The sequence below is a fragment of the Corapipo altera genome, unplaced genomic scaffold (assembly GCF_003945725.1).
Source record: "Corapipo altera isolate COAL_440 unplaced genomic scaffold, ASM394572v1 60972, whole genome shotgun sequence".
Classification (NCBI taxonomy): domain Eukaryota; kingdom Metazoa; phylum Chordata; class Aves; order Passeriformes; family Pipridae; genus Corapipo; species Corapipo altera.
The window spans coordinates 681,760-706,929 of record NW_020885013.1 but is presented as its reverse complement, the minus strand read 5'-3'; the positions used below and the strand labels follow the sequence as shown (position 1 = coordinate 706,929).

The following is a 25,170-nucleotide window of genomic DNA, read 5'->3' as shown; positions in this document are numbered from 1 at the left end:
AGTGGTATTACTCTGCTCTCCATTGCTGGCAAAATCCTGGCAAGAATACTCTTGAACAGGTTAATACCCTCTATAGCAGAAGGAATTCTACCTGAAAGCCAGTGTGGTTTCAGAACCAACAGGAGTACCACAGACATGGTATTTGTTCTCAGACAACTGCAAGAGAAGTGTAGGGAACAGAATAAAGGTCTCTATGTAACCTTTGTTGATCTCACCAAGGCTTTTGATACTGTGAGCAGAAAAGGTCTGTGGCAGATTTTGGAACGTTTAGGATGTCCCCCCAAGTTCCTTAAAATGATCATATCACTTCATGAGGATCAGCGTAGCCAAGTCAGATATGGCGATGCACTTTCTGAGCTCTTTCTAATAACCAGTGGTGTGAAACAAGGCTGCGTTCTTGCACCAACCCTATTCACAATCTTCTTCAGCATGATGCTCCAAAGGGCCACGGCAGACCTCGATGATCAGGATGGTATCTACATTTGATATCGTACTGATGGAAGCCTATTCAACCTAAGGCGACTGAAGGCCCACACTAAGACCTTAAATCACCTTGTCCAGGAGCTGCTTTATCCTGATGATGCTGCCCTTATCGCCCACACAGAAGTAGCTCTGCAGCGTTTAACATCCTGCTTTGCTGAGGCTGCTGAGCTTTTTGGGCTGGAAGTCAGCTTAAAGAAGACAGAAGTTATCAACCTGCACCTCAGGAAGTCTTCCGTCATCCCCATATCGCCATTGGCGAATCAGAGCTCAAATCAGTCCAGCAGTTTAATTACCTAGGTAGCCTCATCTCCTCGGATGGTAAGATTGACGGAGAGATAGACAGCAGGTTAGCAAAGGCATGTTGTGCCTTCTGAAAGCTTCATAAAAGAGTTTGGCGAAATAAACACTTGAAGAAAAGTACAAAGATCAGTGTTTACAAAGCCATTGTGCTGTCTACTCTTTTATATCGATCCGAATCATGGGTCATCTACCGTCACCACCTGCGACTCTTAGAACGCTTCCATCAACGCTGTCTCCGTACAATCCTAAACATCTGCTGGTCATATTATGTGACTAATATGTCTGTTCTAGAGCAAGCAGCAGTCACAAGTATCGAGGTCATGTTGCTGAGAACACAGCTGCGTTGGGCAGGACACGTCTCAAGGATGAAGGACCACCACCTCCCTAAGATCTTGCTTTATGGTGAACTTGCCACTGGCTGCCGCAAGAGAGGCGCCCCAAAGAGAAGATACAAGGACTCCCTGAAACAGCATCTCAGCCTTGGCCATATTGATCAACATAACTGGTCTACTCTGGCCTCCAATTGGGAGGCCTGGAAACACACTTATCTATAACACTGCTGCTTCCTTTGAGAACACATGCAGGATCACTCTTGAGGAGAAAAGACAACGCAGAAAGAATCGTGTCTTGCAGAATATACCACCTAAGGAGTCCTTCTGCTGTGCCTTTTGCAATTGGACGTGTCTATCTCATATTGGCCTTTTTAGCCACCAGCGTGCTTGTAACAAATGTGGGTAGAGCCCTTCCCAAATCTTCATTCGCGAAGCCTAGCCATGATGAATGGAACAACTGTTTTAAAAGTCAAATTTTGGTATAGCCTGAAATGCTTTGTCTTGCAGCTTGGTTAGCAATGATAACTTGCAGTGATTATTTCTAGAAAATGTACATGATGTCTTAAACTGTATATCTTTTCTTTTTCAACCTCAAGAAAGAATAAACCACTTCTGGCATGCTGTTGATAGAAGTTGTTGGAGTAAGAGATTGCTTGTCTTTCAAGTTCTCAAAAGAATGTGAACTTTTCTCAAGCTGATTATGATTGACTTTGCCCTATAATAGCTTTTAGCGGATCAAGAAAATGTCATCTGAGCTGCTAGAAATGTGTATGAAACATATATCTTGTATGTTTTTTCCTACAAACTTTGAAAACTCAAAAATTAGATTTTTAAAGCTATGGCAAACAAGTTCTCTGAACTTAGAGTGATGCTGACAAATGTTGCAGTGTAAGGAGTTCTAGTAGTAGTTTTTTAGGTTTGGGTTGAGTTTTTTTGCAACGTCAATAATTTTCCTTAAAGAAAGGTGAAAAAGTATTAGACTGCGTAGCATTTTAAACACTTAGAAAAGCAGCTGAAATCTGTCATGATGCAATGTGGAATGTTTATGCATGTACTAAAATTGAAAAAAAAAACTACCAAAGGAAAAACCCTTTACATTTTAAATTTATTTTTCCTAAATTCTGTATTGTTTTGAACTGGTTTATACTTTGTTTCAGGACAGCAGTCTTAAGAAATATTGACCTGTTCAATTGTGCCCACTTTTGTGGGGTCTGTAAGTTGGTAGGATGTTTTTTAAAAGCTGCGTCTATTTCTTCTACAGACTGCACTGACACTACTAAGGGGGGTGGTGTGTTGGAGGAAGGTTGGAGAGGGCATTAATACCAATGTCAAAATAAGCTGTTCTTGTGAATCATCACTCACCAGCAGGCAAATATATTGTTTGAGGACCAAGACTGTTTTCCAGGTGCTTGGCTTCAGATGTGATAGCTCATAATGCTGCTTTGTACCATTTTTCGAATTGTTTGAAAATTGTGGAAATTCAAAATTAATGTAGTAGCATTTAAAGTGAAATTTTGAAATTGCTTCTTCTTTAGTTCCCCCCCTATTTGTAAGAAGATGATAGATGTAAGGGGGATTTTTTTAACACATACATGTGTGTAACTGTGTACCTTTTCTTAAATAACTTCTTCCTTCCTCCTAGGGTTAGCATCTGAATTACTGGGGTTTAATCTGAATTACTGCTCATGCAATAGAGGGTCATAAGTAATCTCCTGACAGGGAATAGAGATTTATATTCATTTTTAATAACTAAGGGTTGCTTAATGTATCTGTGTTAGGGAGTAAAGAAAGCTGCTCTCCATTACTGTTTTTTACCCCTTAGCGTGCCAGTAATTTTGTGTTTTTAGTAAAATATGGGGAGGCTGGGGGAGGAGAATTCTGTTTTTCTTTCATGAATACATTAGCTAAAACACTGCAGCAAAAAAAATTGGCTACAATTAAGTCCTGAGACAGAGTGAATCTGGGCCCTGCTTAGGTGATACTAAGAAGTAATGACTATGTTAAATTTTTACTAGGTCAGCACTAGACAAGTGAAACAAAAATAAAAAGCCAAGCACACATATATCCCAGTTAAGTTACATCTACATAAGCAAAGTACTAGAAAGAGATGCTCTCTGATGGTGAATTGACATGGTATAGCTGATTGTTTTCATTGTGAAAAATTTTCTTGTATCCAATCAGAATCTCCCCAGGAGTAACTTGTACCCATTACCCCCCCTCCTCTTTTCCATGTAAAAAAGGAGTCTCTATTTTCTTTGTCACCACCCTTTAAATACTGGTGATAAGGTCTCCCTCTAAGCCTTCTTTTCTCAAAGCTAAGTTCTCTCAGCCTTTCCTCATATGGCAGGCTTCACAGTTTCTTTGATGATCTTTGTGGCCCTTCTCTAGACCCTCTCCAGCCTATCCACATCTTTTTCGTATAGCAAGGACCAAAACTTTACACAGTATTCCAGGTGTGGCCTGACAAGGTGCTGAGTAGAGTGGAATAATGACTTCTTTATCTCTAATGGTGATGCTCTTGTTGATGCAACCCAGCATCCTGTTGGCTCTGTCACAGCAGCTCACTGTTCATTCATATTAAACTCATTGTCCACCAGGACCCCCAGGTCCCTTTCCACAGAACTGCTCCCCAGCCAGGTAGATCCCAGCCTGTGCTGTGCTCCTGGATTATGTTTTCCCAGGTGCAAGAGTTTACATTTGTCTTCGTTGAACTTCAAGGGGATGAAACCAGGCTCTTCAGAGATGAGCCTAAGGGTGGTAAGCCAGAGTTAGGGATGAAATCAGCAGCCCAGCTGAAGTGCATGTACACTAATGTATGCAATATGGATAACAAACAAGAGGAACCGGAAGCCATCATGCAGCAGGAAAGCTATGATGTAATCACCATCTTGGAAACCTAGTGGGATGACTCACATGACTGGAGTGCCACAATGGATGGCTACACGCTCTTCAGAAGGGATAGGCGAAGTAGGAGAGGTGAAGGGGTGACTCTGTATATTAGAGGGTCTCTTGACTCTGTAGAACTTGAGGTTAGTGACAATAAGGTTGAGTGCCTATGGGTAAGAATCGGGGGAAGACCAACAAGGCTGACATCCTGGTGGGAGTCTGTTATAGACCACCCAACCAGGATGAAGAGGTGGATGAATTATTCTATAAGCAGCTGGAGGATGATTCAAAATCGCCAACCCTTGTTCCTGTGGGTGACTTTAACCTGCCAGATGTCTGCTGGGAACTCAACACAGCAGAGAAGAGGCAGTCTAGGAGGTTCTTGGAGTGTATGGAGGATAGCTTCTTGTCTCAGCTGGTGAGCGAGCCTACCAGGGGTGGGGCCGCACTAGACCTGCTGGTTACAGAGAAGGGCTGGTGGGAGATGTGGTCGGAGGCCATCTGGGGTACAGTGACCATGAAATGATGGAGTTCTCAATACTCGGTGAAGCAAGGAGGGGTATCAACAAAACCTCTACCCTGGACTTCAGGAGGGCAGACTTCAGCCTATTCAGGATACTGATTGGGAGAGTACCTTGGGAAACAGCCCTTAAAAACAAAGGGGTCCAGGAAGGATGGACATATTTCAAGAAAGAAATCTTGAAGGCACAGGAACAGGATGTCCCTATGTGCTGAAAAGTGAGCCGGCGAGGAAGATGACCAGCCTGGCTGAACAGGGAGCTTTTGCAGGAACTTAGGAAAAAAAAGAGAGTTATTCACCTTTGGACAAAAGGGCAGGCAACTCATGAAGTGTTTAAGAATGTAGTTAGGTCATGAAGAAAGAAAATTAGAGAGGCAAAAGCACAATTTGAACTTAATCTGGCCACTTCTGGTAAGGATAAAAAAAAGTGGTTTTATAAATACATTAATAACAAAAGGAGGGGCAAGGAAAACTTCCATTCCTTGTTGGACACGGGGGTGGGAGGGGGCTGATGCCTAAAAGAAAATTCAGGGAGAAAAAAACTCCAAGACAATTTAGTTTCGAAGGTGAGATAAGGAAAGGGTTTTCATTTGTGCCTAGGCATAAGATTACAAGACGCGCACGCAAATCCCTCTGTACAGATGTTACAATTTATAATACTGCTTGTCCAATCCCAGGATTTCCCAACCTCTGGCTTTTGCCCTGATCCACCCCCGTCCCGCCCCTGGGGAATTGGGACTGGGGGCTTTTCAAGACCCTTTTTTCATCAATCTTCATCTTCTTCGGGGTACAGGGGGCATATATTCACCCAGTTCTTGACTGTACTTTTGCGGTTTCGGCCAAGGTACATGCATTCTCTAAACAGAACAGTCCTAGTGAGACTAAACATGTTCTAATAGAATCCAGGGGTAGAATTGATATGGGGAGCATGGAATGGGGTAATAGGGTTGGGGAATGTGTGTAGTTTCTGTGCTAAGGGTAAGGGAATAAGTACTGCTGCTTCTAAATCTACTTCTACTATATAACTACTTATAAAAATTAGAAAAATCAAAAAACTAGATGGACCTTAAGGCATCAGGGCGAACATAGTTACCAAAGATGAGGAAAAGGCTGAGGTACTTAACACCTTCTTTGCCTCAGTTTTCAACAAGATGACAGATTGTCCTCAGGACAAGTGGCCTCCTGAGCTAGTAGACAGGGACGGGGAGCTGAATAGCCCCACTGTAATCCAGGAGGAAGCAATTAGTGACATGCTGAGCCACTTGGATCCTCTCAAGTCTATGGGACCAGATGGGATCCATCCTAGGGCGATGAGGGAGCTGGCAGAAGAGCTTGCCAAGCCACTCTCCATCATTTATCAACAGTCCTGCCTCACTGGGGAGGTCTCAGATGACTGGATGTTGGCCAGTGTGATGCCCATCCACAAGAAGGGCCAGAAGGAAGATCTGGGAAACTACAGGCCTGTCAACCTGACCTCAGTGCCTGGCAAGGTTATGGAGCGGATAATCTTGAGTGCGATCACACACCACCTATAGGACACATGGGGGATCAGACCCAGCCAGCATGGGTTTAGGAAGGTCAGGTCCTGCCTGACCAACCTGATCTCTTTATGACCAGGTGACCTGCCTGGTGGATGAGGGGAAGGAAGGCTGTGGATGTGGTCTATCTGGACTTCAGCAAAGCCTTTGACACCATCTCCCATAGCATACTCCTGGAAAAGCTGTTGGCCCACGGCTTAGACAGGTGCACTCTTCACTGGGTTAAGAACTGGCTGGATGGTTGGGCCCAGAGAATGGTGGTGAACGATGCTGCATCCAGTTGGTGGCCAGTCACTAGTGATGTCCCCCAGGGATCAGTAGTGGACCCAGTCCTGTTTACTATCTTTACTGATGATTTGGATGAGGGGATTGAGTGCACCATTAGCAAATTTGCAGAAGACACCAAGTTGGGGGGGAGTGTTGATCTACTGGAGGGTAGGAGGGCTCTTCAGAGGGACCTGACCAGGCTGGATCGATGGGCCGAAACCAGTGGTACGAGGTTCAACAAGACCAAGTACTGGGTCCTGTACTTTGGCCACAATAACCCCATGCAGCACTACAGGCTGGGGACAGAGTGGCTGGACAGCAGACAGGCAGAAAGGGACCTGGGGGTTCTGATTGACAGGAAGCTGAACATGAACCAACAGTGTACCTGGGTGGCCAAGAAGGCCAATGGCATCCTGGAAGGCCATCTACCCTTACAACAGGAAACACAGTTTGATGCTTTTATATCAACACCTTTCACATGCACATAGCTTTAAGGCTGTATTCTCCCCTGTGCTTTACGGCCTGCCTGTCTTCCAGCAGGGGCCCATAGGCATGTCTGTGAGAATCTTATCTCTTCTTGTAGCAGGGGAGTTACTTCTCTACAGACAGAGAGAACATACACAGCACCATGTGTGAGAAAGAACTCTTTCCCATGCTAGGTCTTCCCTGGCAGCCAAGGTTTCCTTGAGCAAATGCTCACTTTTCCCTCCTTGCAACTTTTCCAAAAACCTTTGCCCCTGACAGTAGCAAAGGTTAGTAGTCTGTGCTCCTGACAATTTGTTGCACCCTCTCGGCAACAACTGACACCGTAGCTCCCGGAATGCTGCATACCTCTCATGACTCTCTGTCAGGTTAGCAGATGGATGCCTCATTGCCCCTTAACAGAGAGTCACCCACTGTTAAAGAAGTTTCTCCACCCTAGGTGTACTGTAGCAGAGTTTCAGGTTTTAAGCCCAATAAGGTAATTTATTTGCGTGGTACAGTGGTAGAAACAGCTCGAGTTGGGTGCCTCCACAGAGGAACCCTGAACAAAGAAAACCCTGGGCAATTATACCTTTATGATCTTAATTCCTCACCCCTCTCATGACAGTTCTGACCAGTAGTAATATTAAGGTCTGGGGTCTTCCCATTCCTCACTGGGTCCCTTCATTGTCTCAAGGCTGTCTGTTTCTTATCTCTAAGGTTCCAGCTTCTGCTGACTAGAACCAGCTCTGGGGCCTCCTTTTATTTAACTAGGTAAAAGTTCAACATATCTAGGTGAAAATTCACAGCTTGCAGCCCAAGGCTTCAACACACCTAGATACTAATGCTAAGTTATGCTAGGCAACTAATAAATATCCTTTCTTTACACCTGCTATGAGTACTTGTCTTTTTTTTTTTTTTTGTGATATCCAGTGTGTACTCCTGTTACACTTTCTCCTTGCGGACCTTGCTTGTGGGTGTCTACAGCTGTTAAAGCTTCATATTTGGTTTTGCTTGTAATGCCAGAGGGTGAGGACTGAAGCAGTCCTACTTTTGTGGGTCACTTAAAGAAACTTCCCTGTCTGACCATCCAAGAGCCACTCTGGCAGTCACACCTGCACCACCTGTGCTAGGACCAAAGCCCCTTCTCACTGGGCAGCTCCAGTGAGCTGACAGGTGTCCCACTTGACTCTCTACACACACCACACTCACACAGACCAGGTTTCCTTACCAGCTTGACCCCAGGTTTCCCATAGTAGAGTCTCAGACATCCTGATGGTTCAAATAGTTTAATCTTGGTGCAATAGCTAAATAACAAAGTAACAGCTCAAACTGGGTGCTTCTGAGGAAGGACCTCAAACAGAGGACCCCCCTGGACTTTTATATCCTCACAGGAAAATCTGGGGTCCTTGGCTTCTGCTGTGTCTCTCAGTGTCCAGTCACCTGGCTTCGCACCAGGTCCCTGTGCTTTTTGTTGTGCAAAGGGTTGGTGCCAGTTCACAGCTTCTTGCCTCAGGCTCCAGCCACCCAGAGCTCAACCTGCAGCTCACAGTGCCGCTGCACCTCGAGCTACCTGCACCAAATGTATTCCTCAACAGTCACCAAGGTCTAAGGTGCCTCATTCTCTGTGGTGTCCACCACAGGACCATGGTTTTGAAACCACTTATCTATCTCTGTCTTGCCCCCCCTAATACTGCTCAGCCTTTTAGCTGTTTCCGCAACTCGGTCACCTGATGCAAGAGATCATCGACCTGTGAGCATCTTTTGCAGGTTCTTACCTTTTCTCTAGGATAAGGGCCTGGGCACTTGTTGCAACCTACCATCTGTACTGATGTCTCCTTCCTTACCAGTTCTGTCTGGGTGGAAGCACTAGACATCTCGGGGGCTCTGTAGAAACACTGGTTTTAACTCTGGGGCAAGTGCTCACCATTATGGCAGAGATCTACAACACTTCCCTGGGCTCTGGGTCTACAAGCAGTGTGCACGGCCCTTCTCACACACACTCTGTGCAAACTGCTGCACCTTCTCAATCCCTGTTTGCATACCCTGTTTGTATTTTTCCATTTTATTTTTATGCATATCTATGTGTGTGTAGATAAATATATATATATTTTCCCCTAGGTTTAAGAAAAAAAATATTTCTATGAGAGAGCAGGGGCAGTGAGTTTGATAGAGGGAATGGCTAAATTGAATTCCTTGTTCGTGACACCTATGTTAGTGTAAAATTGAATTTGAAGGATGCTAGTATTAAGTTCTTATTTAAAAAATAAAAGTCAGTCGAATGACAGTTTGAAATTATGACATATCAGTTTTACACTTTATGAAAGAAGAAATGTTTTAAAAGTAAAATAAATATTTTTTGGTAAGGTTTGACCAAAGTACAGGAAAAACAGGGACATAGTCTTCACCTGGAAATATGTGACAGCTAGTGATTTGCCTTGGAATAAACTCGTTCTCTTCTGGCTCTTAGACTACAGTGATCTCAGTGGTAGAAATAAACATATCGATTTTCTCTCTGATGTTTGGAAAAGTTGAGTTTTGGAGGTGGTTTTTGCTTATTTATTTAAGCGTAGGATTTAGGCATTTTTTGTGGCATTTTGTCACAGAGACTTGTCTGGTAGGTATTTTCTTGTGTCTCAAGGTTTCTTCTTGCTGAATTTTTTTCTTTTCATATACCATCTTCCACAGTTCCTGTGACATTTACTTATGGCACTGTGGTATGCTGAGAAATGCTATTGTTTTATAATGCTCTAATTTACCCAACACTAAAGGTAAGGTGAGAGTTGTGTATGATAATACTATTGTATTTAAAATATCTTTAGTGAAACATAGTGGAAGTTGCCTTTAATTTTTAGTAAATGGTTTAAACTTCAGTCATATTCTACAGTGGATTCCTTTTTCACATCAGGTTAATATGTTAGCATTATAGCATCATGCCTGAAGTAGGCCCTTGATGACAGGAATGGGAAGCAGCTTTGTTGCTCTCCAGCAAGTCTAAGTAAACACAGCAGTTGTATTTCTTCATATCCCCCCACTTCAAAATAAGGAAGCTTTATCCTGGTTTGTTTCTTTCTTTCAAAGTCAACGGATGCAAATGGTTGGTTGAGGTGCTGTCTACAGGAATCAGCTTGTGAATAGCTTAATTAATTTTTTTCCCTCACTAGTACAATTTAATTGGTGTTAGTAACAGGGAGAGTAGTGGTTCTGTTTTGTGGCTTTAAATGTTGTCAATTAAGTGTGTTCTAGTGCAGAAGATGATCAACCTACCCCCTCCTCCCCCCACACACACTCTTGCTGGTTGACAGCCAGATGAATTGTGCTGTCAGTGATAGGCTTAGACTTTGATGTTAGCTTTTGGGTTTTTATTGTTTTGAATTTTGTTATCATCTTTAATGAGGGGTTGTTTCTTTTTAAAGACTTGCAACCCAAGTGTACATAATTTGAAATAATTTTGTTTGTGTGGTAGTGTAATTCCAATGTTTTCCCCCATGATATCTTAAAAGTATGGTAGTATTTAACCTAATGAGGAATTTGATTAAAGTTTTAACTTGGTTCCTTTGTAAAATTATTTTAGAAAACCAAATGTTTATATGTTTTTGAATAGTAATGAAATAAATGTTTAAATATTTTATTTGAATATGTTAAATCTAGTGTGAAATGGATGCACACGTGGAATAATCCAGTGGCTCAAGAGTTTGTCTGTGTGGGGAATTTTACTGCTGTTATTTTAACAGTATAAGATGGTCTGCATGGATTTATATTATGTGTGACAACACACCTCTGGTTTTCCAGTTACTTCTAAAAACACTTTATTTAATCAACTATTTGGTCATATTTTGTATAAAGATGGTCCAAATCACAACATGAAATGTAACTTGCAAGTGCTTCCTTAAAGATACTTTCCCCCCCTATTCTTTTAATGAAAAAAATAAAATTAGGGGAACAAAACAGAATTTATATTTGCTTTGAAGAAATGCATGCTCAAAATAAAAAATTGGGGGGATGACACAGTCTAAAAAGACTTAAAGCAATTGTGTGTGTGTATACACAAAAATATGTGGGGTTTGATAGAGTTAAGTAAAGATTTTGGTGGGTGAAAAATAGTTTTGTTTGACTCCTAAATTAATGATAAATGTTCTTCCTTCTTTCTTCTCTCCCTTCCCTCCCTCCCCTGCCACTTCCTCTTTCCACCCCCACACCCCCTGCTTCTTTTAAGGTTTAGTGAAAAGTATCTGATTAAACTCTGAATTTTCATTCCTGATTTATTTAATCCAGTGCATTCATTTGTATGCTATCTGTATGTCTGGGCTAAGCTAACAATTGATTTATAGGTGAAGCTAAAGGTTTTTTAAAGTGACCTGTTTTTTAATCCTATTTAATTAACCATTGTATAATATCCTGTTAACTTCTAATTGCAGCCAGTCGGATAATGATTCTGGGTCAGCATCAGCTTCTGCATCTGGTTCAAGTTCTGGAAGCAGTAGTGATGGAAGTAGCAGTCAATCAGGTAGCAGTGACTCTGAATCTGGTTCAGAGTCTGACACATCTAGAGAGAAGAAACAAGTTCAAGCTAAACCACCACCAAAAGTTGATGGATCTGAGGTAAAACAGAACATAAATTAACCCTTTGTGGGGAAAAAAACATTCTGTACAGAATAGTTACAAGAACAATTTTGAGTTAAACAAACAAAACCCCCATAATTTTTACTTAAAATGTTGAGTTGATTGAGTTAATGAGGTCACATACTTAGCTCTCATAACAAACAGGGCTGCTAAGTTCTCATCCCTGAAATACCTACAATTAGATAATTACCTAAATTTTATCATGCAGAAGCACCTATTAACTTATTGCATATTTTTTAAGACAAAACCACACATAATGTTACTATTTCTAAATTTTTTCAAGTTGTCTCTCTAATACTTATCTTCTTCATATCAATAAATTATTGTACAACAATTTCAGGCTTAGGTACGTCTTGTCTTCTGTATGGGAGAAAAGTCTGCCAAATGTAGAAAAAAAAAAAAGTAGTGTCTAGAAATCTCTTCAATGCAATGGATGAAAGTTACCTGAGCTTTCCTCTGTTTCTCTATGTAATATGTCCTTAATTTGGATGATATGATATACATGAAGGGTAATAAAATCTTTTCTACTGTAAGATTCAAAGGCTGTTAAGGATACTTTTTCTTGTGGTTTTTGTTTGGTTTTGTTTGTTTGTTTTTGTTGTTGTTCATGTTCGTGCTTTTGATATTGTCTCTTACAGTATCCTTCTGGACAAAATGTCCAGCATACAGCTAGACAAGTCCATAAAATGATGGGTGAATAATTGACTGATGGGTCCGACTCAAAGAGTTGTAGTAAATGGGGTTACATCAGACTGGTGACCAGTCATTAGTAGAGTTCTCCAGGGCTTAATATTAGACCCATTTCTCTTCAATGTTTTTATAAATGATCTGGGCACAGGAATTGAATGTATATTAAGTTTACCAACAATACTAAATGAGGAGGAGCTGTTGACTCCCTCGAGGGTAGAGAGGCCTTACAGAGAGATCTGGATAGACTAGAAAACTGGGCAATCACCAACTGTATGAAATTTAACAAGACCAAATGCCAGATTCTGCACCTGGGATGAAGTAATTCTGGGTATACATACAAATTGAGGGACAAGCACTGCGGAAAGAGATCTGGGGGTTTGGGTTTATGGCAGGTTGAATATGAGTCAACAGTGTGCCCTTGCAGCCTAAAGGGCTCATCAAGCACAGCATCGCCAGTCAGTCAAGGGAGATGATTGTCCCACTCTACACTGCACTGGTGCAACCCCACCTCGAGTACTATGTGCAGTTTTGGGTGCCACGGTATATAAAGGATATCAAACTATTAGAATCACAGAATATTCCGAGTTAAAAGGGACCCACAAGGACCATCAAGTCCAACTCTTAAGTGAATGGCCCGTATGGGGATTGAACCTGCAACCTTGATGTTATTAGCACCATGCTCCAACCGAGTGTCCAAAGGACTGTGAACAAGATGGTGAAAGGTCTTGAGGGCAAGACTTACAAAGAGTGGCTGAGATCACTTGACTTGTTCGGCTTGGAGAAATGAAGGATGAGGGGTGACCTCATGTCAGTCTATAACTTCCTCAAGAGGGGTAGTGGAGGGGGAGGTGCTGATCTCCTCCCTCTCAGTGATAGGCCAAGAAAATGGAATGAAGCTGCATCAGGGGAACTTCAGACTGGACATTAGGAAAAGGTTCTTCTTTGAGATGGTGGCTGGTCACTGGAACAGACTACCTGAGGAAGTGGTCATGGCACCAAATCTGTCAGAGTTCAAGGAGCATCTGGACAACACTCTTAGTCATATGATTTAGTTTTAGGTAGTCCTGCGAGGAGGAGGGAGTTAGACTCAATGCTCCTTATGGGTCCCTTCCAATTTGAGATATTCTATGATTGTGTGTACTTCAGTATTTCCATATGAAGCAAAAATATATCAGCAAAGTGACCTGGAAGAACTTATCTAGATCAATTTTTACTTAAAAAAAAATTATCTTAATAATAGAGGCCTGCACAACTATTGTTATATTTACTGTAAAAATTGTGCTTACAATTCTTATATAACATTCCTTTCTACAGAAGTCTTACTATAAAATGCTATCCAATATTATTAATGCATGTGGTATTTTGTAGTGAGTTTTTTATTAATGATAAAATTGAGATTTATCTTAGTAGTGATGCTGTTCAGGTAAGTATGTGGTAAACTTTAAAGTTTCAATAGGTTTAAATGACTCTTGTATCTGAATTCCAATTCAGTTTTGGAAGTCCAGTCCAAGTATCCTTGCTGCGCAGAGATCAACAGTGCTCAAGAAGCAACAACAGCAGAAGGCACCCTCATCAGACAGTGGTTCAGAAGAGGTGAATAACATAAGTTAGGAAATAAAATGTAAAAATGCATTTCTCATTACTCCATTGGTTAGAATAAAATTACGTAGAGCTAAGTTCTGTTCTCTCTATTCCTGAAGACTTTTTTTCAGGGTAAAAATTATCTAAGTTTAATCTCTATGAGTTTGGTTTTAGGAAAATAATTTTAAGAGGGTTCATAGATTTGTTTATTAATTTTTGTTTAGGAGTGGAGAGAGAAGAAACATACATGCTATTCTAAAAATTTTCTTAGTGGTGTTTAAATGTCAGAGGATATGAAAGGTGAGACAGCTCTCCAAGGGCAAGAGGTTTTATTAAGCTTTTGATAGAACCTTCATCTTCATTTATTAACTCACAGCAGTCTAAACTATGACTATATGTAGGCACAATGGTTATATTTTAAGACAGTTTTTTTGTAGTGTTTCCTAGAGTTCTGCTGACATGGTATGTTTGTAGATGGAGAAATATGAAATCAATAGCAATCCTGATCTTATTTGATATCAGTGGGTACACTGAGGGGGGTTAAGAGGATAAGACATGAAGAATATGATTTCAGTTTGAAAGTGGGAGCTGAATTATCTTTTTAATACTAAAAAAACTTCATTCTTTTTGTGGCAATGAATCATGTATATTCTTTTCTTCATCTGCAGGATTCATCGAACAGTGAAGACTCTGCAGATGACTCTTCCAGTGAAACCAAGAAGAAAAAACATAGAGAGTAAGATATTTTTCATAAATAATATAATATCTGTTATGGTGACATAATGCCTATAATTACCCAGACTTAATTTCTCTGCATTCAAAATACATAATCTTGCACTTCTCAATTTTGATTAGCGTTTTGAAATATTTTAAAATAAATACTCTCAAAGGAACATATATGATCTTAGAGGTCTTTTCCAACCTAAATTATTCTATGATTTTATGATATCACTATTCATTCCTGAGGAAAAGAGACTGTATTACCTACAGTGTTATTGGAAAGCATTCATCAGCACTTTTTATTTTGTAGTCTTATTTGTGGCATATTTTTGAGCTGAAGGTCCTCTGAAAATTATTGAGGAAATAGGAAATTACTTAATTAGGTTGTCTTAGATAAAATTTGAGTTGGAATCCCATAGTTAATGCCAAATTTTTAAACACTTAGGCAACCTTTGTCCCCAAATTATTACAGGTTTGACAGTAATAAATCATCTTGACTAGTCAATAAAGCCAAGTTGAAATTGAGCTGGTTTTAAACTGTAGATGAAATAGTTTGTGAAAAAGGTTATACCTTCTCATCGGTAGTGACCTGTGTGGGGGGAGTGGTTTTGTTTGTGATTTTGTGGGGTTTGTTTGGTTGTTGTTGTGTTGCTTTGGTTTTTTTAATGAACAATGTATAGAAATTGAATTGTTTTCTCATTCCTCTTCTCCAGTTAATTGAATCTTCTAAATATTCAAAGTTGTCAATATAATATCTTCAAGAAATTGGATGGGGGAGGAGGAGGCAAAAAAGCCTGCTATGCAAAATAGTACTTCTTTAGTGATGAATTGTCATTCACAGTCTTTTATTACTTAAGAATGTGATTAAACCTAGTAACATTGTTACTGGAAAGATAGTTTAGAAAGTAGTAACCAAATAACCTCATGTATCCAGTGCTTCAATTTTGATTTATACCTATTTTGAACAAGTATGTTTGCAGTTGTTATCTGACATGCAGAGCTGATTTATATATATATATATACTTAGTACAGGATCCAAACCCTATAGAGTATGGTGTTTTATGTGTTGTCTATATCTCCAAATAAATACAGGTTGTGGATTTGCATAGGAGTGGCGGAGCTGGTTGGTTTGGGGTGGGGGTTTTTTGTTTGTTTTTATTGGAGGGAGGGGTTGTTGTTTGGGTGTTTTTTAATTTACAGCTTACAGAAAAAATATCTTTTAAGGAGACAGATCATTCTATAGTATTTCTAAGACACGCAGATGTATTGACCACAATGAAAACATAATTTCTAGGACCACTGCATATTTAATTGAAAGAAATGTCAAAGCCCTGATTCTTAGGTTTCCTGATCTGAAATGTAATGAAAAGGTCTTTGAGTAATATTACACTTTTGAAGGACATTAGTACTGTTTGAGCATCTTGGTCAAAGATCCCTAAACCTGGTAATAGATGGTAGTATAAAGATTTAGCAACCTTTTAAGAATGCATGCCAGACTTTTCTTCCACCCCTACCCAAGCTTCTAAGATTAAATTTCTCTGTACAGAGTCTGAGGTAAGATACTGTTGATCAGTGGGTACATTTTTCCTGTTGCAAAGTAGATCTCAGCTAAGCAGGAGAACAGAGATAGGGCCACTGGGAGTCACAAGTGGCTTACTCATAGTATCTTGCATAGGTGTGAAGCACTGATTTGGAAGCTTTGTGGGGACTTTTGGGAGCCAGTGCCTCTCAGATTGCCATGGTTGAAGTCTTTCTGTGTGTTTCTCTGTCTGATTCTGTATTATTTTTTGTTCCTGTGCTGAAGTTGCTAATTATTCACGTGAAGCACAGGGAACATAACTATTAGAGAAGAGGTTTATTACTTGAGCATAGGTAAGTTCCAGTAAACATGTATCTTTCCAGCTAAAGTCTTGTTAAGGACGTTGGGTTTATTCATGTCAAAATAACTCCATTATTAAAGCTGCAATTTATACAGAAATCCAGACTTTTAGTTTAATTTGTTTTTTTACATCTGTCTCTTGATAACAGAAAACTTAATTAAATTCCCTTTGAAGCCACTGGATATTTTTACCTGTTATCCATCCATGATAATTTTCTGTCATTCCAGCTGAAATGAATATTATATCAATTTTATTTCTGTGAAGAATGTTGAAATTAAAGCAGTAAGCCTGTGGTGAATGCTTGATTTAAAAACAACCCCCCCCAAAAACTAATGTGAGTTACTATTTTGTTTCTCAATATGTACAGTGAAGACTGGCAAATGTCTGGGTCAGGGTCAGTGTCAGGAACTAGTTCTGATTCTGAATCAGATGAAGATAGAGAGAAAAGCAGTTGTGAAGATAGTGAATCTGACTATGAACCAAAAAACAAGGTCAAAAACCGGAAACCTCCAAGCAGGTAAGAAGTCTTGCATTTTAGATACCCTGGTACTATTTCTAATTCGTAATAAAGTACTGTACTGCTGTACAGCCAAATGAAAACATTAATATTTATTACAGAACTTGAAGACTCTTTTTAATCTACAAAAGATGTTATCACACCAGTGGTTTGTGTTGAATACCTCTTTCCTGTCTGCTCCAACTGAAGGTGGTGTAACTGAGCAGTCATGAAATACATGTATTCAGAAACAAATACAGAAGGCTTGTAGTTGTCCATGTTGAAACCCCACTGTTGTGTTGTATCTTATTGTCTTCAAGAATTGAACCAAAAAGCAGCAAAAAGATTGCAGGACAGAAAAAGAGGCAGCTTGATTCATTGGATGATGATGACTACGACAAGAGAGTATCTCGTCGCCAGGCAACAGTCAATGTTAGTTACAAAGAAGCTGAAGAAACCAAGACAGATTCTGATGACTTGTTGGAAGTTTGTGGAGAAGATGTCCCACAGACTGAAGAAGATGAATTTGAAACTATAGAGAAGTTTATGAATAGTCGAATTGGCCGAAAAGGAGGTAATTTTTTTATCAGCGTTCTTAAGATGCTGCACTGCATTGTGGTGCCATGTAAACAGCAATTGTTCTCAGCTGTAGGTAACCCATGATGTTTGTAAAGAACTTTTAAAATACTGGAAAATAATCTTATTTTGTTTTTCATATTCATAAGAATGTTTCTTTTGTAAACCTTATAAAATAAAACATAGAAGAACATAAGTAACTTAAGTTCTTAAGTAATGCAAAAAGAAAAAAATGAAGTGGAATATAGTTCCATATCACATAAATGCATAACATACTGTTACTTCACTATTTGTACAGTTTATTGATACTTGATAGGTATAAACTGTATACGGGAGGGTGAAGAAAAAATGGAATGAATAGAAGAGCTAACCAGTAGCCTGAATGATGAAGGCTGATGTTGGGAAGGCTGAACCATTGAGATTGTGATTTCAGTTATTCATTTCCAAATAGTCCCAATACAGTGCAATGGATGGTGGAATATAAAATTTCAGTGGCATGCTTACATGTGCACTTCTAAAAGTAATTTTATGAATGATGGTAGGAGTGTCATATTTCCAGCAGCTGATGGGATGCAGTGTCCTGCTTGTGTGTTGCTTTCTTTTTTCCAGTGTATTCTTACTCTAGCCCCTTACTCTAATGCACAGTGTCACTGCTGTGTTAAAAACCTTTTGGACTATGCTTCTCATATTTTGCATGCCCTTTACTATTGCCATGCTCTGTTGCTATATCTGTCCCCCACATCTGGTTAGGTCCACTTCCTTATTTGGCTGCCCTCACAGAAGTGAGCCTGTTTCTTGCTGCTAGTGTGCTTCAGCTATAATACTGACTATTTAATTAAAAATTACCCCACATAAGATTCCAAAGATGGAGGGGTAGTAGTAAAATGAGTTTAGGGAGAAATAGTTCAAGAACAGCCCATCCCAAAGAGCAAGAAGTCAGGCAAAATTGCCATTAGGCCTGCATAGATAAACAAGGAGCTCTTGGCAAAACTCAAAACCAAAAAGGAGGTATATGGAAGGTGGAAGCAGGGACTGGTAACCTGGATACAGAGACTCTCTCCAAGCATGCAGAGACACAGTTAGGAAAGCCAAAGTCCACTTGGAATTGAATATGGCAAGGGTTGTAAAGGGCAGCAAGAAAGGCCTCTATATAGGTGACAAAAGGAAGACTAGGGAAAATATGGGCATACTGCTGAATGGGGCAGGGTCCTGATAACATAGGACATGGAAAAGACTGAGGTACTGAATGCCTTCTTCACCTCAGTCTTTACTATCAAGACCAGTCTTCAGGAATCCTTGGTCTTTGAGATTGAGGGGAAAGTCTGGAGCAAGGAATATGTACCCTTGGTGGAAGAGTATCATGTCAGGGAATACTTAGGCAAACTGGACATACATAAGTCCATGGACCTTGATGGAATGCACCCACAAGTACTGAGTGAGCTGGCAGATGTCCCTGCAAGACCAGTCTCAATAATCTTTGATTGATCGTGGCAACTGGGAGAATTGCCTGAGAACTGGAGGAAAGCAAAATCATAGAATGGTTTGGGTTGGAAGGGACCTTTAAAGGTCATCTACTCCAATCCCCCTGCAATGAGCAGTGACATCTTCAACTAGATTAGGTTGCTCAAAGCCCTATCCAACCTGATTTTGAATATTTCCAGGAATAGGGCATCTCTGGGCAACCTATTAGTGTTTCACCACACTCATCAGAAAAAATTTCTTCCTTATATCTAGCCTAAATCTCCCTTCTTTTAGTTTAAAACCAATACCCCTTGTCCTATAGCAACAGAGCCTATGCAACTAAACCCCACACAGCCGCTCACTCACTTTCCCCCGTGGGATAGGGGGGAGTATCAGAAGAGTAAAAAAAGTGAGAAAACTCATGGATTGAGATAAAGGCTGTTTAATAGGGTAAAGCAAAAACTGCATGCGCAAGCAAAGCAAAACAAGCAATTCATTCACTACTTTCCATTGGCAGGCAGGTATTCAGTCATCTCTGGGAGAGCAGGGCCACATCAGCAGGGCCACATCATGCATAACGGTTGCTTGGGAAGACAAACCTCCTCTCCCAACTTCTTGTGAACCCTCAACCTACTTGCTGGTGGGGTGGTGTGAGAAGCAGAAAAGGCCTTCACTCAGCACTGCTCAACAACAACTAAAACATCCTTGAATTATCAACACTTTCCAGTACAAATCCAAAACATAGTCCTATACTAGTTACTATGAATAAAATTAATTCTATCCCAACCAAAACCAGAACACCCTAATAAAAAGTTTGTCTCCATCTTTTTTATAAACCCCCTTTAAGTATTGAAAGACCACAATAAGGTGGAGTCTTCTCCACACTGAACAACCCCAACACTCTCAACCTGTCCTCATAGGAGAGGTGCTCCAACCCTCTGATAATTTTCATGGCCCTCTTCTGGACATACTCCAACAGATCCATGTATTTCTTATACTGAGAACTCCAGAGCTGGATGCATTAATCCAGGTGGGGTCTCACCAGCATGGAGTAGAGGGGCAGAATCACCTCCCTTGACCTGTTGGTCACACTTCTTTTGATGCAGCCCAGGATACAGTTGGCTTTTTGGACTGACTCATGTCCAACCTTTCATCCAGCAGTACTCCCAAGTCCTCCTCCACAGGGCTGCTCTTGATCCCTTCATCCCCCAACTTGTATTGATACCAGGGCTTACCCCAACCCAGGTGTGGGACCTTGCACTTGGCCTTCTTGAACCTCATGAGGTTCCCATGGGCCCACTTCTTGAGTTTGTCCAGGTCCTTCTGGATGGCATCCTGTCCTTCAGGAGTGTCAACTGCACCACTCAGCTTGGTGTCATCTGCAAACTTGCTGAGTGTGCACTTGGTCCCTCTGTCTATATTGTTGATGAAGCTATTAAACAGGACTGGTCTCAGTATGGACCCCTGAGGGACACCACTCATCACTGATCTCCATCGGGACATTGAGCCAATTCTTTATCCACGAAATAGTCCATCAATTTAGAGAGAAGGATATTGTGGGGGCCCATGTTAAAGGCTTTACAGAAGTCCAGATAGATGACATCTGTAGCCCTTCCCTTGTCCACTGATGGAGTCACTCCATCATAGAAGTCCACTAGGTTTGTCAGGCAGGACTTGCCCTTGGTGAAGCCGTTCTGGCTGTCTTGAATCACCTCCCTGTCTTCCATGTGCCTTAGCATAGCTTCGAGAAGGATCTGTTCCATGATCTTCCCAGGTAGAGGTGAGACTGGTAGGTCAGTAGTTCTCAGGGACCTCCTTCCTACCCTTTATAAAGATGGGTACAATGTTTCCTTTTTTCCAGTCACCTGTGACTTCTCCCAATTACCATGACTTTACAAATATCACTGAGAGGGTCTTGGCAACTACATCAGCCAATTCCCTCAGGACTCTGGGATGCATCTCATCAGGTCCCATAGACTTATGTATGTTCAGATTCCTCAGGTGGTCTTGAACCTCATCTTCACTTAGAGTGGTGGGGACTTTGCTTCCTCAGTTCCTGCCTTGACTGAGGCAAAAAAGTTGTTGAGTACCTCATCCTTCTAGTCATTCGTTGTTACCAGTTTGTATGTTGGAGTTGTCCAGAGAGGTGGTGGAGTTTCCCCTCTTTGAGGATATTCAGAAGCCATCTGGACATGGTCTTGGGCAACTGGCTCTAGGTGACCTTGTTTGAGCATAGAGGTTGGACTAGATGACCTCCAGAAGTCCCATCCAATCTCAACCATTCTTCAATTCCATGAATTACATTTATGGCATCCATAGTAATAATTGAATAGTAGGCTATTGAAGTCTCAAGGCTGATTAAGCATAATTTCAAATATCTGTTATATTCTCAGAGATGAGAAGGACATAGCAAAGATGATAGCAAGGAGTGTTAGTGGAACATTCTCTGGGGATCACTAGAAAAACTAGGAATGCTAAGAAAATTCTCATGAAATGAGATACTATAGGTTAGATGCAGTGTTTTTTGGTTGCTTTTCTGAATCTTTGAATCATCATAATTCTTCAAATAAGAAGAGTGACATAAGCATTGCAGATATAATTAATCAAGTTGCATCCTCATACAAGAGCATCACAAATTGCTTTCTGCAGTGTTTTTTGTTAGTTAATTTATGGCAGTGCACGTTTAATTGAACCTTATAGTGTGGTTTCTTTATTAGCTACTGGTGCTGCAACCACCATCTATGCAGTTGAGGCAGATGGTGACCCAAATACGGGGTTTGAAAAGTCAAAGGAACTAGGAGAAATGCAGTATCTTATTAAATGGAAAGGCTGGTCGCACATCCATAATACATGGGAAACTGAGGAAACACTGAAACAACAAAATGTTAAAGGAATGAAGAAACTGGACAACTATAAGAAAAAGGATCAGGAAACAAAACGCTGGTGAGTATTTTTATAACTATTTCCATGTTGCGTATTTTTTGTAACAATATAGATGTTTTTAAGTGCCTGTACAACAGGAAGACAAAGCTTTAAAGTTGAAGCTTCCCTAACACCTTATGGTCCTGTAAGATTCTGAGCACACCAACTTTACTTGAGTAAGTGACAATACTCACACATCTTGTAAAATCAGGCCTTAAAGGAAGCAGCTTCTGCACCTAGATTTTAATATGTCTGTTATAAATGACGTTTTAACAAGATGAGTGGTGGGTTTTCTGGTTTTGTTTTAAATCTTAACTTTTACTAATTTTCTCACTGATTGATTGTTATTTTGATCAGAGTTCTTTGGGAATTGCTGCAGAGATGAAAAAAATCAGAAATGACTGAAGCACTCAAAACATTACAGCATTTAGTTTTCTTGGCTCAAACTTTTGTCAAAACCTCAGAACCAAGAAATTAAAAAAATCCTTATGTTTTAGTGGTATGTTTTGGTATTGCAGTTAATGAGTATCTTTAATATAATCTATGAATAGTACTGGAATTTTAGTGACTCCTACTCATAAGGTAGATTCTTATAGTGAGACATCAGTGCTGTTCTGTGAAAATACCATGTGAAGTACACTACTGTGTTGAGAACAGATATTGTAAATTATCTGCATGACTAGTACAAGCTATAGCTGATAGTAATTTCTCTTGATAAGCTTCCTCAGTCATCAGTGATGAACGACCTAGGCCAGATGCAACACTTTTATAGCAGGAATTCCAGAGCTGTATCTTCTTCAAATAAGCTCTCTAAGCAGCATTCCTATGGTGCTTACATTCAGAACTTTAAAATTGCCAGATTTTCTTAGTTTCAGAACTACACAATGTAGTAAGTGCTGCAAATAAATTCCCGTTTCAGGCTGAAAAATGCTTCTCCAGAAGACGTGGAATATTATAACTGCCAACAGGAACTTACAGATGATCTACATAAACAGTATCAAATAGTGGAGAGGATAATTGGTATGTGACAAAGTTCCACATGGAAAACAGTGTTGAGAATATTGCAAGTTTATTACTTGCATGTTGAATTTATAGTTAAGAAATTTAGGTTATTAATATTCCTAGCAACTTAAGGTAAAACAAAATCTTTGATGAAAAGTTGTCATATTGTCTTTGCTGTGAAACTAGTTCATGTTGTCTTATCCCCTAAAATGAATGTTTTCTTAAAATACAGAAAGAAAATATTGATCTGGTATCTCTGGTATGTTTCTGCAGCTCATTCAAATCAGAAATCAGCAGCTGGTTATCCAGATTACTATTGCAAATGGCAAGGTCTGCCTTACTCAGAATGTAGCTGGGAAGACGGTGCTCTCATTGCCAAAAAATTTCAGGCATGTATTGATGAGTATTTTAGCAGAAACCAATCCAAGACCACTCCATTTAAGGACTTCAAGGTGAGTGTGTAGTTTCAATGCATTTATACAGTTACAATAATTTAAAAAAAGCTGATATATTTTATACATCCAAAATGCATTTTATAAAATATTTTTTAATGCTGTCCAAAGCAGTAATAATGATAGCTATATTTATATATGTAGGAAATATTACTCTTAAGAATGACCTTTGGTGTCCCTGCCCATCGTAGAGGGATAGGAACTAGATGATCTTTAAGGTCCCTTCCAACCCAAACCATTCTATGATTCTATATTTGTTTTCTACTTATTTTATTGCCATTCAAAGATGGAATTGTTTATTACTTTAATTTGTTTTAAAAGTAACCTTTGTGAATGAGTTCATGTCACTTCTGTTGTGGAATTTAGATTAGCAAACTAATTTTAACTTGCAAATGGATGGATATTGTTATATGGTCGAGATGTCTGTGATGAATAAAGACTAGATTTGGTGACCAAACAAAATCCTACTGCTACTTTGTTTCTATAAGAAGACATTTTGGTAACTTCACTTAGTAGTAGGACTGATGCTCAATTTGCTTTTGACAGATTTTAAAACAGAGACCGAGGTTTGTTGCGCTAAAGAAACAACCATCTTATATTGGAGGACATGAAGGTTTAGAGTTAAGAGATTATCAGTTAAATGGACTGAACTGGCTTGCTCACTCATGGTGCAAGTAAGTAGTCTTAAATTAGTCTTGCTGTTTTTAACTTGAAAGCATTTAAAATTTTGTTTGTTTGTTTGTTTGTTTTTAGAGGGAATAGTTGTATTCTTGCAGATGAAATGGGTCTGGGTAAAACAATACAAACGATTTCTTTTCTGAACTACCTGTTTCACGAACATCAACTGTATGGGCCTTTCTTGCTAGTCGTGCCACTTTCTACCTTGACATCTTGGCAAAGAGAAATTCAAACTTGGGCTCCTCAGATGAATGCTGTTGTTTACTTAGGAGATATAACTAGCAGAAATACGGTGAGTATTTCTTTGTATCATTGAAAAAGATTAGCGGTAAACAAGACTCACTTCATGTTCCTGTCTTATGCTAATCTCCAATATTTTGATTAGGAATGAGCAAATAATTAATTGAAACATTGCATGTGGTTAAAATGCAAATTAAAAGCATAAATTTTGATCTGATCTGAATGAATGTGAAAAATTTCATTCTTGCTTAATAATAAAAAGGATTAAAAATGCAACCTTGCATTTGAAAATAAATTGTCCTTTCTCATGCGATTATTTAGGTGAGTAAAATAAACATTTAAGACAGACAGGCATAATCTTAATTTGTTTCCTGAAAGGAGGAATATAAGTAACCTTATCCATTAAAGTTTAAAAAGCAAAACAAAAACAAACAAAAGACACCCAATCACAAAAAAACCAAAACACACACACAAAGAAATCCACAAAAAACCCCAACCAAACAAAACCCAACAAACACATCCCCACCATTTAATAACTTTAAGAAAAAAAACTTCATGTGTTATGTTCCTTTTTTCATGATCAGATTCTTGTATGTCACTTAACATCTATATTGCTATAGTACCTGAAGTCATCCTGATCAGTAAGACCATTTTTCTTTAGCTTATAGTTTACTTGATTCTTCTTGTAGATAAGAACTCATGAATGGATGCATCCACAGACCAAGCGATTAAAATTTAATATACTTCTAACAACTTATGAAATTTTGCTGAAGGATAAGGTAATCACACTTACTTCTTCAGGGAGATAAAAATAATTTGTAGAATGTAAAATTCCTTTAGAGTTGACATATATTTGGGTTCTGGGCCGTTAAGTGGATGGGGAATATGACAGCATTACTCTTGGAAGTATGAAGGTCAAGTTTTCTTTAAGCACTTTTAGATTTTATGTATGGGTGGTGAGACTTTCTGCCCCCTCCCTTCCCCCCCATATCAAGCAGGTAAAACTTCTTTTTCTTCAGTTTGTTTGTGCTTCACATTGCTGTAGTAATTTCTTTGCATCT

The 25,170-nt window shown here is 39.7% G+C and overlaps 1 protein-coding gene across 1 annotated transcript in view; it reads left to right on the top strand.

Moving 5' to 3' along the window:
• The first annotated feature begins 3,937 nt into the window (after nt 1-3,937).
• Nucleotides 3,938-25,170, top strand: part of LOC113958940 (chromodomain-helicase-DNA-binding protein 1-like) — a 56,076-nt gene continuing 34,843 nt past the window's right edge. The window contains exons 1-12 of the mRNA XM_027667579.1: nt 3,938-4,014; nt 11,207-11,390; nt 13,593-13,694; nt 14,351-14,418; nt 16,650-16,799; nt 17,099-17,352; nt 21,533-21,758; nt 22,657-22,757; nt 23,013-23,191; nt 23,738-23,865; nt 23,945-24,161; nt 24,799-24,888. Coding sequence (XP_027523380.1) covers nt 3,938-4,014; nt 11,207-11,390; nt 13,593-13,694; nt 14,351-14,418; nt 16,650-16,799; nt 17,099-17,352; nt 21,533-21,758; nt 22,657-22,757; nt 23,013-23,191; nt 23,738-23,865; nt 23,945-24,161; nt 24,799-24,888 — 1,776 coding nt within the window. The remainder of the gene's footprint in view (nt 4,015-11,206; nt 11,391-13,592; nt 13,695-14,350; nt 14,419-16,649; nt 16,800-17,098; nt 17,353-21,532; nt 21,759-22,656; nt 22,758-23,012; nt 23,192-23,737; nt 23,866-23,944; nt 24,162-24,798; nt 24,889-25,170) is intronic.